General features: G+C 40.9%; 2 protein-coding genes across 2 annotated transcripts in view; one reads left to right on the forward strand and one right to left on the reverse strand.

The window, feature by feature from the left end:
• Positions 1-2,407: 2,407 nt before the first annotated feature.
• LOC306796090 (sodium- and chloride-dependent GABA transporter 1-like) lies at positions 2,408-8,854 on the forward strand (the record flags this gene model as incomplete). The annotated part of the gene is made up of 7 exons (XM_079294868.1): positions 2,408-2,422; positions 3,551-3,730; positions 6,362-6,496; positions 7,003-7,105; positions 7,405-7,505; positions 8,360-8,527; positions 8,724-8,854. The coding sequence occupies 7 exons, from the start codon at positions 2,408-2,410 to the stop codon at positions 8,817-8,819; spliced, it is 798 nt and encodes a 265-aa protein (XP_079150994.1). The 3' UTR covers positions 8,820-8,854.
• Positions 8,855-10,138: 1,284 nt separating this feature from the next.
• iqsec3a (IQ motif and Sec7 domain ArfGEF 3a) overlaps positions 10,139-15,707 on the reverse strand; it is a 73,647-nt gene continuing 68,078 nt past the window's right edge. The window contains exon 14 of the mRNA XM_079294136.1: positions 10,139-13,714. Within this exon, the coding sequence (XP_079150262.1) occupies positions 13,160-13,714 (555 nt within the window). The 3' untranslated portion in view covers positions 10,139-13,159. The remainder of the gene's footprint in view (positions 13,715-15,707) is intronic.

Genomic DNA, 15,707 nt, shown 5'->3' on the forward strand with positions numbered 1-15,707 from the left:
CAACTCTGAATGCATCACAGTAACAGATTGTAAAAGTTCACATAACGCAGATTGTCTTTTTCCGTTTCTTTGTCGATAGATAGATCGATGTAAACTTTATTTATCCCCAGGGGGAAATTCGTTATCTTTTCATCTCGTATCCCTCTTATCTACCCAGCCTCTTCGCTGCGGAACCTGTGGAAATGTATGCAGTAAAATGCCCCTCAAATGCTAATAACACCAGTATGCAACAAAACATCTAGATTTGCTGAATCATTCATTGTGTGTCATAATGCAGTGCAGCTCGCTAACTCATGGATTGAGGGAAATTCATCAAATATGTAGGCCGGTGAGGAAGTCAAGGCAACATATTTGATGCATTTTCGTTGACATTTGTTAACATAAACATCAACTTCCATCATTTATGTATTGTTTAAAAATATAAAATCTGTTAGACTCTGTTGAATGCAATAAATATACAGCAACATTATTATTCTAAACATTGGCCAAAAGAAATGTTGAGAATTTACGAGTATCATTTTTCGAAAACAGCACACATGATTTACCTTCAAATATTGGATATGAGCCAGTACTCTTTTTTTTTTTCTTTTGGAGAAATTGTTTGGATGTTGCTAGGGGCACTCTTTACGCAGTGACAGGACCAGAGCTCATGCATACAAATGACTGTGCTGCTGAAGTTGACCTATATGGGCATGCAGACTCAGCAAATCTCAGAAGTATCCATACTTAAGTTTCCATCACAAGGGAAAGTTACCACAATGGATTTTAACGGCGACCGTTACACAACATACCACACCTCCGAAAGGCAGCAACAGCCTCATGTGCAGTAAATGAAACGTTCAAATATGTGGTCATAAGAGCGGTTTAACATTATGTCAAAGTCTCCTGGTGTGTCTTTTCTATTTCACACTACATTTGTATTTAGTCTTGCCGCCTCTATATTATGAGACCTGCGGGAGACATAAATCTGCAACAAAGACGATCTTATATTCGGATTGTGTTGTGGGAAGGCCAACGGGCAATACTGCAGACATGTAATGCCGTTAAATGGACTTTGGCCAGAGCATAATAATATCAGTGAATTATTTAGCTTTTTATCACCACATTTCCTCTCTGTCTCTACCTTACCCTCCATGCCTTTATCTTCATTCTGTGATATTTGACCAATCCAGTTCTGGCATAATCTTCTAACCTCTGACATTAAATTTAGCTTTCAGACAGTATGTCTCTGTTAGTCTGCCTCTCTCACCTATAATCGCTCCCTATTATTCTCAGTTGCGGATGATCTGGAATCATAATTAGGCGGCATTGATTGGGGGACGCTGTAAACAGATTGATGAAAACCAGCTTTGACAACTGCAATCCAGCCAGCTGTCATCATTTGGGGCCACATGGTCCATAAACCTCGCCAGAGATCAGAATGAATCTGTTCTTGATAGAAGCGGCTCGCTACGGGTGTGATTAAGCTTCTAATATGATTAAATCTCTCTCATTTGAAGCCCAGTATCTACCAACTGTCCCCACTCACCGGCACTGTATCCACTTCCAGCACCCAAGTGCACTTGTTTTCAAATGAACAACATGGTTTCATGGTGTCTGGATTAATCACTGTTAACAAGCAATGAAGGGAAACTGCATGTTTCAAAAAAACACACCCTATTTCTTGAAAGAAGAAATTAGTCTTACTTACAAATTTAAAAAAAACCTGACCATTGCACCCAAAATGCATGGTGGCTAATGCTGGCAAGCATCACAGTACAGTCATAACTGAGATCACTGTTCTCTTCTTGTACACTACATTCAGTATGTCACAGATACACCTTTCAATAGTTTCATTGAGAAAATGAAACCACCTATACCTCACTTGTTTCCTGCTTGTCCAGTATCAGTTTCTCTCAACTTTCTTGGGAAATTAAATGTACCATTCATTTCCACTTGTGGCAAAAGTTAGGCAAAGTCCTGCTTGGATACCAATTAGAGGCACCAGCTGGGACTGTTTGGCACCTAATCACAAGATTAATGAAATGAAGTGGCCATTTCAGAGGCAAACCATGGCAGATAGTTCAGATATAGTAGCGTGGCACACTGCAGTGAGCTCTCTGGATCACAATCTTTGAATTCCCTTCCGCCTTTGTCTGTGTGTATGCGTGTTGGTCTACATGACGTCGTGGGCACCATAATCCATTCGGCAGCTGTTTGTGGAACCTAGCAGAAATATCAATTTGAGTGAGAACACTGAGTATTAGCATTATGTCACTTTATGTGCTGATCGCCAAGTCTGATACTGGCTTGACCACATTTGTGGTCATACATTTCCAGGGTCTTTGCCAGCAGCCATCGCTTGTTTCATTTTCCAAAACTCCACGAGCTCTTTCACTGATCAGGCCCTCCTCTGTTGGGAAACACCATGGTGACGGCGCTGGCAAGAGCTGACCGCGGCTATCACGCACAAAGACACAAACAGGTCCTCCAAAGTACAGAAGGCTACACCGGAAAGAGTTGCAAAATCAAAAACAGCTCTTCGGGCAGCAGATACATTGTGGCGTCCCTTGGGCCCGGAGAGCCGGCTAGAAGCTTTGCAAAGTTGAGTTAAAGATGATTTATTTTTTCTTCCCCTTTGGATGTTAAGTTGAAGTTTCAAGACTTTTGTGGTGCCGTTTGTAAAGCACTGAAGCTCATGACCTGACGGAGGACTTTTCTGAGGTAGGAATCGTCTTTTCCCCCCCCTCCTCCATCCTCTGCTTTTACACTTTCTGTCATTGACTAAGTTGTTCAGTTGATTTTGTCCATGAATCACAATGGGTAACACAAAGTTTGTTTGAGTTCAATAGACTGCCACAGACCACATAAATAAATATATGAATCAACATGAATTCATTAACTGATTGGAACTCTTTGTTAGTTGAGAGAAGTTGAAACTCTTCTCCTACTGCATAGCGTCATATAAAAGGGCATCAAAGGGAATCTGTGATGTGTTTGGTATTATTGGTTTGCTTTTGAAGCAGATACTCACCGAGGCAACTATTTGCGAGTATACACGTTTGATCACGTCACAGTATAATGCCCGATTGAAGTTTTGATTACCTTTTACACAGTAGAGCATAACTCACTCCACAGCAAGAGAGAATATTTTTAATCAATGATGATTATGATAAACATCACAGTCTGTATCAGACATAACTTTTTCCAATACACTTTGCCAATACTTCTTCTCATCAACATCATCAAAGGCTAGAAGGCATAAATGATGCATCTGTTAAATGATGCAAAGGCTTTTCATCATGACAAATTGCAATTGAATATACATTTAAATGCTTTGAAAAAAAAAAAAACAGCGAGCACAATGAATCAGGCATAAACGAGCACAGATAATTAAGTACAGCAGGCTTTTGGAAACCAATGTGGTTGATGATTAAGTATGCAGAAGAGTAATACAATGAGAAAGCTCAGCGAGACGCTGCTGTTTCACAGCTCCTCTGTGTGTGAAAATAAGCAGTGAAATGTCCTTGACATATGTCTTTGTTCTTTCAGGGAATGTGATGTAATGTAGCAAACAGTCTCAGTGCCCCCTGCAGATGAAGAGAGGAAGAAAGAAGAGCCGCCTGACAGGGGAGGCTGGAAGGGAAGGTTTGATTTCCTTCTGTCATGCGTGGGATACGCCATTGGCCTGGGAAATGTCTGGAGGTTTCCTTATCTGTGTGGCAAGAATGGTGGAGGTGAGTGCTATACAGTGAGACTGACAGAACCAAAAGATCTTCTGCCAGTTTAAAGTTGATTCTGATGACATAATTGGGCTAGATTCCAATGGAAGCCTAGAATCCATGTTAAATGATATATTGAGCCACCCTGCAGTGGGCCTCTAATGGGCCCTTGGCGACCATTCTCTAGCCCTGACCTAACGTACCTTTTAGGGTCCCAGAACCACCCTCTTCTTTTTACGCACACCCACACACTGAACCCTCTACAGCAAGTTGTTTTCCCTTTTTTGACCAGCTAACTGCATGCTAACCAACTACAACCATCTAACACCATGTCAAACGAGGCAGCATTCTTAACCCACCAAGGAACAGGCATAAATCCTCTACTTTACAAAGTATGCACTCCTAACTACCATATCACGTTAGGCTAACAATGTATCCAAACCAAATGTACCAAGCAGCCTGTGAACTAGCCTGCTAAGCTAACTGGCATACTACATAATTAAACTATCTTCTGCAGTTGCCTCACCTTAGCAATCAAAAGAGCACACACTTCTACCCAGCACCATTAGCCAACAACTTATGAAGACCCACAACCTGTCAGGCCATCAAGCATGCAGCCATCTAATCACCAGCAGCTCAATCTATCTTTGCCCCAGTCGCACCTTTCTCCTAACCCATGGCCATTCACTTTAAACTGGCTACAGTGCACTTTTAGTTATTGTTCAGCGTACATGGTCCTGTGGTAGTGATGGCTGTCTTATCGTGTATGCCTTCATGGGGTGGTAAGCGCTGCCCTCCCTGAAGCATCTTTCCCCTACGACCCACCTAGAAGACCTCATGATAACCACTGCCATAGTAGCAATGCTCCGTGAAATTGTGCCGTGATGCATATCTCCTACCGCTTCATGCCATGCTGCATTAAACTCTGCTGTTGCGATACATATCCGAATGTCCTGAAAATATCCGAATGTCCTGAAATATTCCCTCACCAGCCCTTTGACTATGATACTGAGGACTATGGTGCTGTAGTGTTTTGAAGCATTTACAGTAGCTTTTTTAATCAGTTGGAAAATTTTCTGTCCATGCTACTGTATATTCTCTTGAACATGTGTGTCTCCTGCATGCAAATTGTAGCATTTTTCATAAAATGCTAATATTATAACATTAATAAAGTAGATCTTCAGGCAGGAGCCGTGAAAGGGAAATGTCCTTCTTACCACAATATTACAGCAATATTTAATTTGTCTTTCAGTTAAAAAAATTTAAAAATTGTTGAAATTTAACATTATGTTATTATAAGCTGTTAAATTACATCAGTATGTTAAAAAACAGTATTATTTTGACATGTTTATACCAGTGTTGCAGATAAAAACCTTTTGAAACCCCAGATCCATCTAACTGCTAACGACATTATCTTACCAAACATGTTTTGTCGATCTACTTTGATGATGTGGATATAAGATGTGGATATAGAAATAGGGAGACACATGTACATCTGAAGGTTACAGCTAGCATGCTGAGTGAAGCTGTCTGAGTGGAAATCTGCTTTGACTTTGGACTGGACTGGATTTTTTCCATACAATTTGGTACAAATGTTTGTGTCCCCTTTATGACAAATTGCAATACATTTGATCCCCTTGAGAGCCTTGATGCTTCTTTGTTAGTTGAAGTTTATCTGTCAATCCTTTAGTCCATTTGTGCACAGGCCCCTCCTGAAGGCATTAGCAATAGTAGGTGTGTTTATTTAATTTAGGTCTCTCCTCGGGGCTGAAAATGCAATCCGACTTGACAAGTAATGTGTGTGATTGGTTACTAAGCAGTTAAGTCCTGTCTCCTTTTCAGTTTCTTGATTGTCTATGACTGTGTTTATTGATCACAAAGCCATGGCTCACAGTTCACAGCTTAGTTGGATAATATTCTCCATTACTAAAGTCTTTGATTGATCGGTCCCCAGAACTAGAAAAAATGATGACTCATCCATTGATCCCAAAATCACGAACAAATACATCTTTACTGTGTTTAGAGTGTCACATTGTGAGGTCACATAAAAGCGGGGCAGATGATGTGTTAATTGGCCCCACAGACTCAAACAACACGCTCAAGTGTAATTACATTTGTTTTAAATCATTTGATCGATATATGTCTCAGTATTTATTTATTTATTCTTCTCAGATGTTGGGTATTTAAATCTGCTGTCCACATGCCATCTCTCTCACAACATTTCGCGAATAGACATGGTTTCCAAATGTATTATTGAATCCCAATCTGCTGGACGATTTAGAGGTGAAAAGAGTTAGAAAAAAAAATATATATATATCACTTTGCCTACTGCCTGGATTTTTTTTTAATTACCGCAAGTCCAAGCACTGAATGTGAGCAGAAACTAATTTTCACATCCACTGCCTGTGGGTAATTGGATTTTAATGTGAAGTGAGAAAAAATGAATTCCCCAAGGCCCCGGCCTTGACGGACATCACCAATTAAGCATAATGATTATGCTACTGAGCTGCGGTCCACATCCTAAAGGGTCCAGCGATGTCTTCTGGCAAAGAGAAGCCATGAAAATATTCTAGAATATATATATACTGTGGGTATACAGAGTGAATAGCAATCTATGTTAATTTCAATACATAAAAAGAAGTTCTCTCTCTTTCTCTTAGGTGGTGTATTTCTCAGCCACCTATCCCTACATCATGCTGTTCATCCTGTTCTTTCGTGGGGTCACTCTGCCTGGAGCCACAGATGGGATCCTCTTTTACATCACTCCAGACTTCAAGAAGCTCTCCCACTCTGAGGTAGACAGTTTGCACACATTCAATCACACAGACATGCGCATAGACAAACAAACACAAACGTGTTTTTTCCTGCTGCTGAACAGATGGTTTTATTTATTTGATTATTTGGTTTACTCTGGCGTTAATATTGCATTCATTTATACCCTCAATTTAAACTAATATTCTTATTTATACCACGATAACATTTTTATTTACACCATTATATATTTCTCCATGTTGATTCTTGATATGAAAGGGCACTGATGTTAACCTGTTAACATAATGTGTGACTATGTTTTACAAGAAGGTGGTTGTTTTAAAACCCAACACATATACACACCTGAACATTTGCAACAAACACGAGGGAAAAGAGCCCCTTCCTGCATTATACATAATGACAAAACGATGTCACAACAACCTGCGGTGTACATTAATCATGCATATTTTATTAAGTAGAGAGAGGGTTATTAATATTCAGCTTCTAAAGCAGCTATTTGTGTCTGTGTGTGTGTGTTGAAATCTTCCAGGGTGGTCTGTACATGTTCAAGCTGTTTGATTACTACTCCGCCAGTGGGATGTGTCTTCTCTACCTCGTCTTCTTCGAAACTGTGTCCATATCCTGGTTTTATGGTAGGGAATCTATTTTATGCAGTCTACGCGGAAACCAAACATCGTGGGGTGAAATCAAATGTAACCACAGCTGGAAAAAAAAGCTGAGCTGGATAGAGCGGACTATATTGTTCCAAGTCACCTAATTAATCAAGCGTGTCCATTTCCTCTATACTGTAGCTGTCCAACAGGAAATGACATCTATCTGCTCTACTTTCTGTGATAAGACTCTCCGTCCAATCAGCTTTGCATTGTCCCCGTATTTATTATCTCCAGATTAAGACACACTTCTTCTTTGTATTCCTCTCTTTATGCTACAGGAGCTGACAGGTTTTATAACAACATTGAGGACATGATCGGCTCTAGGCCATGTGGCTGGTGGAAGCTTTGCTGGAAGTACTTCACTCCGCTGATCTGCCTGGTATGCTGTGAATGATGATCAATTTAGCGTCCATAATGTGCGTTTTTCTAAGTCAAACTCTAGCATGTGCTTCCTTCTCCCTCACGGAGATCTATAAAGCTGCAGAATTGATGACATTGCTGAATTGGTTTCCTCCGCCATGTTGGGATTTGTGCTTCAACTTATGAACTTTTAGGCCCTCAGGGAAATCTTTATTGTCACTACTCTAGTGACAAAGGAAGTGAAATATTGAAGGACCCTATAAATATGGAAAATCAAGAGTTTTCTGACACAATTAAGAAGTATAACTATGACGTATCGGCTATAACTGGGCTAAATCTGACTGAAATGTGAACATTTTAACCAGTTGGTCCACCATTTTGGTCTTCACTGAAATATCTGTGTTGTTTGCTGTTAGCATGCTAACACTCTAAGCTGAGATGGTGGGTGAACACGGTAAACATTATGTCTGCTCAAGATCAGCATGGTTATTATGAGCATGTTTGTATGCTGACGTTAGCATTTACCTTAAAGCACCACTGTATCTAAGTACATTCTCACCGCTAGCCGATCGCTGCCACTAGCATGGCTCCAGACTCTTGCCTAGACATCAAGGTTGTAAATAACAGTTGTTTCGTTTGTGACTATATTTCAGTGTGTTGGGTCCATAACAAATTATAATAATGTAAAAGCTTTTTCAAACAATGTTACACAACCTAAACATCTAAAAACAACTGTTTTAGTGAATTTAGCCCAGATGTCTTTCAACCAACATATAAATCACCAAATCAGTGCTTGCTGTTCTCATTTTGTGTCTTGTTAACTGGCGAAAGATTAACGTTACATGGACTAAATACAATAATTGTGTATTGTAGGGGGTGTTTACCTTCAGTGCCATTGAGATGACCCCTCTGACCCTGGGGAGGTATGTGTACCCGATGTGGGGCCAAGTGATTGGCTGGTTTATGGCTTTGTCTTCCATGATCGTGATCCCAGGTTATGTCATCTACCTGTTCTGCGTCACGAAGGGCAGTATCAAACAGGTACAAACCTCTTGCAGGTCTCACAGTTTTGTCAGCGTTTTCCTTGAATTAAATCATGTCAATTACGGCTATAAAGCGTATTTCGTTCACGTTTTACACTATTAATTTGTACTTTTTAGTCTACCAAATTTTTCCACGTCTGGACTCATCTTTTAGAAAAACTGTTAAGCGTTCAATTCTAATGTGTCTTTTTCAGCGTTGGCTGAAGATGACAACTTCCCGTGAGGATGTGAAGCCATTGAAGCATGAAGATTTTGGCCACACAGGGAGCACGGTCGAAGCTCCTGTCTAGCCAGGATTGTTCAGGTTGAAATATTTCCTGTCTGCCAGGACCTACTGTAGTCAACACTGAAATGTGACAAATGGACGGATGGAGTCTTGTACAGCATTTTGCTATGTTTTCCTCGATTTCAAAGTGTGCTAGAAACATCTGGCAAATGATGGAAGAAGATGAGGCTTTTCAATTTTGATAAATGTAGAGGATAGATTTCTTTTTGCGGTAAAAGAGTGAACTGTGACTACAAATTGAATGTTATAGATCAGCATCGAACCTGTGCACATATACCACATATATGAATGTATAAATCTTCATTCTACTTGTACATTTTCTCGACTGTTCAACAAAATCACTGTCTTTGTCTGTAAAGTTACCACGTATGTCTTCAATGTTGTTGTACAGAAGCATTTAAAAAAATCTGGTAAAACTTTATTCGAGGTGTAAAACAATGTATGTGTAAAATAATGCATCAAAGATGATTTGCTTGTTGTAGCTTAAAGAACCAACCAGCCAGCCACTGTGATAATTTGTCCAGCAATAGATATGTGGGCCATCCAGTTATATTTGTTGTCTTTGCTGATTGGGGAACTACAAAAGTCAGGACAAAAATAAAACATCAGAGGAGCACTCTTAATGATGGTGAAATTATTAATACAATAATTTACAACCATGGTAAAAAGCTACAGGAGTAAAGCCCATGTTGAGAAAAGAATACTCCTTTTAACCTGCACTGATTTTTTGGCCACTTGGGGGCAGCAGAAACACACTGTTCACAGAACACTGGCATAATACAGTATATTATTTAAAAGTTACCTATTAATACAGAGTTTATTTGAAATAATTCATTTTTTAAAACTTTCCCTCCCTAGGAAACAGCTTCCTGTTGCTGTTGGAAGTGCCACTGATGAGATCGGATATTTCCTAAAACATTAAAGTTGCGTGCCGGAAACCAAAACAATCAGCCGAAAGACACTAAAACTTTTTACAGTACAGAGTTAGGTGATAATAACGTCACGTGATCCTTTGTTAATGAAAATATATAGATTAAAGTTGATTTAACTATTTAGATGCTATGTATGATTGTACGTTTTTAGTTTAATATAAATTATTTGGTTCAAACCTGTCTTATAAATGATACATTTTAATTCCACTTTCTGAAGTAAAATAAAAGTGTTAGCTGATATGAGTATGGGTTCATGGTGCAATGCACGATAAAAAAATGAACATTTTCACAGTAGGTCTAAAAAAATATCCAAGAACCAAATAAAACCCTTGTTGTGAATAGACTTAAATCATTTTTAATAGCATGTTGATATGCTGAAAGGACAGGTAGAGAGGGGTTCAAAGCCAACTGAGGGAGGTGATGGTTCATATCTGTTACACTCAGTTTCCACCTGTCTTCATCATAGTTTACACCATAAATATTTCCACTATTTGTAATTCATTTTTTTTTTAAACTAGTATGAGCAAACACAGTGTTGAAGAGCCAGACAAGATCCACGTATCATTCGTGAAGCGGTGCACTGGTATGGCAGAGCCCTTTTGTCAGTTTTTCAGTTAAGAAAGTTAGCCACCACTGCGCTTCCACGTCATACGCTAGACTCCCAAAATGCTACATTGGTTTCCTTTCAAACATAAACTCATGATTTTCAGTGTGCCTCGTATTCATGTTTATTGCACACACAGGATGTCTATCTCCCAAAATGCTTCCACACATTGTCAAGTCGGGAAAATTGTGCAACCATAAAGAAAGGGTTGTGAAAGACATAAGAACAGAAATAGCCACTGTTTGGCAAAATAGAAGCCTCAAATTTGCCATTAGAAATCCATTATCTGTTCGAAGGGGTGTTTGCTTTAATTGTTGTTTTTTTTTCGACCTCAAACAAAACATCTGTCTTCTCCTGCGAGTGTGCTCACAGCAAATTCAGTCATGCACAAACAAATGCTAAACCTTTGGGAATCGGAGTTCAATAGGCCTCCAAAACTGATGGCATGCATGAGAGAAGAATCACATTATATGTGAATGTTGATCTAAACAAATGCACCAGGAATCATATACAATAATCATCCATCAGTGTAAAATCCATAATACCAGAACCGTTGATGTTATTTACTGAAATGTATTGCATAACCTTCAATGTTTTTTATAGCCACTAACATTATAAAAATTGTCATAAAAGCTCTTCATTCATTTTGAAAGCGCTATTTTGTTTGTTTTTGTTGTGGTGAAAGATAATAACAAAATAATTACCAAAATGAATGGGAGAGAGGTCAGATTAGTTTTTCGGGAAAGTTACACGCACACACACACACATAGCCTTGTACTTGTCCTTGTGGGGACCTGTTACTGACATATTGCATTCCCTAGCTCCTTACCCTAACCTTAACCATCACACCTACATGCCTAACCCCCGACCCTTACCCCAACCTTAACTTAAACTTAATTCTTACCTGAACATTAAAACCGAGTCTCAACCCTCAAACAGGCCTTTGAAGGTCTAAAACTGTTATTGGTCCTCACAAAGATAGCTGTACAAGTACACACATACACACACACACACACAAACACTCATCATCTCCGCCAGACTGTTTTTTTTCCTGCAACCTCTGTCTTTCCACTGAGTGAGTGGAAAAGGACAGAAAGATAAGCTGGAGACCTCCCTGCATTGCCTCTGTGATTATAAATCAACAAATCAGAAAGGTGGGGTCAGATGAGAGCAGAGTTAAATGAACATCCATTCCACAGTACCTGGTGGGCCTTATGTTTAAAAGAAGGACGAATTCAAGCTGATGCAGTCGCTGACCTATTTCGGAATGAAGGACGCGTGACAGGGCAATAGCATTTTGAAGGGGCTGAAGGTAGCTTGCTTGTCCTTTCCGACACTACGTGAACGTGGTATTTACAATCTAGGCTGGGGTGAAAGAAAAAGAGATCAGATAATGCATTATTTTTGTCCCGTTCGTATTTAAAGCAGACAAGCCAACAGCACAAACAATATCATTAATGCCAGCATTTGCAATCCAATCTGTGTGTGTGTGTGTGCCTCTGTGGTTTTTGCCTTTTTAAAAATGTCTGACTGAAAGGTAAGGAGGGAAGAGGAAAAAGTCACAAGGAGCTGAAACAAAACCTGGGAGTTGTACCGACATAAAGAGACAGTGTCTGGGTGCTTTGTGGGTGGACCCAGTCTTGCATTTATCCACCGACAGAAAACACACAACGGTGGAATTATGCTTTACGCAAATCAGAATAAACACAGATGTTGACATTTAACAGTTGTAGCAGAAGCATCTTCATGGAAATTCATGGTGATTTCCTGAAAAAAAAAATATGCTAAGAAGCGTTTCATGAACGACAGATGACAGCACAGAGTACATATATTACATTTGAACGGTTGTAGTTTGAGAAAAGTCTGAGAGTGGTTTCAGCAGCTTCGGCAATTTCAAAAAGACTTTCCCACCGTCAACATGTGGCGAGAACACGTGGGAAGCGTTGGCGATATTAAATATGAAGAGCAAAAGACAAACAACAATCAACAGGACCGTCCTGGGCTGACTTTTTGGTTTGGCAGAAATCCTTGTGATTGGTTGCCTTTATTTCCTGTCATACTTCACTCTAGAATGATCTATGGAGAGTGACAATTGAGTGTTTTCTGATGATAGAGAGCCACAACACAACAGAGGAGCAGATGTTCAGTTTTGTTATTCATTTTTTCGTGCTCCCTGTGGGAGAGAAGCGTGGAAAGGACTATTTTTTTTCAAAGCAAAGGAATTTCGTTTTCTTTCGTCTAGCCCTAGCGTTTAGTCAAGTGCAAAGGAGTCAGTGTTTAGTGGAGGCTATGTATTTTGGCACACGTTTTCAGTAAGTGTCAACTATGCACACGCGCGCACATACAGCACAGTAGGCATGAGGTTTGGGATGATAAAAGCGAACAGAAGCGGAAGGTCCTTGGAGTGTGTCCAGCCGGCACAGTCCATTTCTGTGGTTGGTGGTGGTGATTACCGGAACTAGAAGGAATCCATCCAGAAACTGAATATCTGTGTTTTCTTTAGCAAGTTAAAACTGACAAAAAGTTATCGAAATTTGTTAAAACTACATAATATTTCAAAATACATGTGGAATCAAGTAAAATGTTATATATATGCACTTTATTTCTCCTTTTCTCTTTTAAAACCTTGATTTTTTCTTTTAGTTTATTTTTTCCTTAAATATATGCATATAAGTGAGATTTTGTTTTTCTTCATTATAGCTCTTTCTGTATGTATATATGTACATCATGTACTGTTAAATAGGTAGAGAAGGGGGTGGGGTTTGTGTGGGAGTGTGTGTTTCAGTGTGAGAATACGAATGAATTTATTTACACCATGCTCCGAGAGCCACTTGGGGTCCGGTGTAGACTGAGGCGGGGGTCGGGGGGTATATACTGGTGAGGGTGGTTGTAAGGCGGTGGCGGGGGAGGCAGCGGGGGCTGGTGGCCGTCGTTGTCATGCGAGCAGTCCGGCGAGCGGACCGGGGTGGACATGGCCGACTGACTGAGCTGGTGGTGGCTGTGGTGGTGATGCTGGTAGTGGTGGTGTGTGGGCGTTTGGCTGAGGAAGGCCTCCATGCGTCCGTGGCCGCTGTTGTCGAGCATGAAGACCTTGACGATCTGCTGACACTGGATGAGTGTCTCGGGCCTCAGGTCAGTCATGCTGACAGCCGGCTGGTGGTGCTGCTGGAGGTGGAGGTGGTGTACAGGGGTGCTTGCCGCTGACTGCAGCTGCGGGTGCTGAGGTGGAGGCGCCGGCCCATGGGTTAGCCCCTGCTGGAAAAGCAGCTCCCGCTGGTGGTTAAGAAGGGCCACGCTCTCGGGACTCCGAGCCGTGCTGCTGCTGCTGAGCTGGTACGTCTGAAGCCTGTTGTGAATTGACACCTAGTTTAGAAAACAGCCAAGAGAACAGCATCAAATGTTATAAAACTGGTTCCTCCTCTACAATCCGTCAAGCCCTCTTTTTGTTTTTTTGGGGGGGGGGGGTTGGTGAACGCACAGCACACACATACACAGGGCATGCGTGGGGGCTTTGGTGTTGGGGGTCGGTGGAAGTGTAAAAATATTGTGACTACTGCAAACTCCCCTCCCTCCACCCCACAGGCACTGGGAGCAGTGCAGATTGGATGCTGGGAACACCAGTGTGTGACTGGTCAGGAGGAGGAGCGTGGTGGGGAATGGGGATAAGAGATTTGGTGTGACGCTACAGAAGGGACCCGGTGGTTCCAAAGGGGACACTGAGGGCCCCTGTGTCTCCCTTCCAAACCACTGTTTGGCGCTGTGGTGACAGTGGACACAAGGAGACTTGGGGGGGGGGGGGGGGTCGGGGGAAACCAGAACAAAGACGGAGGCCATACGAAGAAGAGGAAGAGGTGGAAGGAGAGGAGGTGAGCAGAGACTGACAACCACAGACGTCCACAGGTAACACTCACTTTCGAGTAGCTAACTTGTTAAAAGCTATAAGTACCAGAGCTGTTTTTAAGCCTTTTGAACCAAGTGCGGGTCAAGTCTCACGTCTTTATTAGTTAGAGTCTGACGCGAGTCTCCAGCTCTGTAAATGTGCTGACTAACTGACTCCACACTAACGTAGTTCTTCATAGTCGCTGTAAATTTTTGACTAAAGATCTTAGTTTTAAATTAACTTTCAACCTTCTGTGAGGACGTCAATCAGAATAAAGTTTCCCACAAAAAGTCTTCAAAATGGCGACAGTGTGAATAAGGTCAACGGCAATTCACCTGCAATATAATGGACTTTCAATGTAAAGCATCTGAACTTAAGAAAGGGCTTACAGCGGTGTTCTCTCCTTCTCTTACAGGAGCTGATGTAACTGTTGTGTGAGAGAACTCCATTAACATTTGCTCCTATTCAATCTGCCAAACCACTATTTCTCCCTGACAGCTTGGCACATATACTTAAGAGAACAGTAGCAATGAGCTCTGAAGAACTTTAGATGAAGAATGAAGGATCTCGCTGACCTTCTGTTGACTTTTAAAAGTTTGCATTTCAATTAAAAAACTTGTCCAAAGTGTGAGATTTATGCGCAACATAGAGCCCTCAAAAACGTCCACCGTGGAATGAAAAATGTACACTACGATAGGTACACAGAAATGTGTAAACATAGTGCACTAAACAGCATAGGGAGTAATTGCCAAGAAATTAATTTTAGCGATGTAACTCCCTGTAAAACCACAACTTATTGTCCTCGCATGAGTGCAGATCAAAGAAACAAGATGTAAAGTAAAGTGTCATTTAGTGAGCTCCAGAGTGCTGGTAGCTTTCAACAGCTAGCTTTCTTTCCCATGTTTCCCCTAAGCTAGGCTAATCGTCTCCTGACTTTAACTTGTCAGAGAGAATGGTGTATTGATGTTTTTATCATATTTAACTGTTGATTTTATCGATTAAGTTTCTTTTTTCCAACACAGCATTAACATTTGAATTGGTTTTCCTTTGACGGTGTCGTACCCAGCAGACATATATTTGCTCTGACGAGGGCCCGAGTGGGCGGGTCGTTTGCTGGATTGGCTGCACATGAGGAGAAGCCGGCAGAGCTTAAAAAGGGCAACTATATGCAGCAGTCTGTTTGCCTGTCACTTCTGTGATGACGGCTTTCTTTGTGCTTGGTTTTGCTTTGTATGTAACAACACATATCCTTTTAAAAGTGTGCCCTAACACGTCACTGGTATTGCTGACTGACAGTGTATTACCATGACTGTGTCTTCAAGGGTGCAGATTAGCAAAAAAACAACAACAACAAGGGATGAAAAGGATTTTGAAAAGTGAGGGGGATGTGTGAATTACACCTCGACTGTGTTGAAACTCTTTAGCCACATTTAAACTACAGCACAGACTGCTCTGAGGGACACAATACAAACTAAT

This window comes from Melanostigma gelatinosum (genome assembly GCF_949748355.1).
Source record: "Melanostigma gelatinosum genome assembly, chromosome: 22".
NCBI classification, from domain to species: domain Eukaryota; kingdom Metazoa; phylum Chordata; class Actinopteri; order Perciformes; family Zoarcidae; genus Melanostigma; species Melanostigma gelatinosum.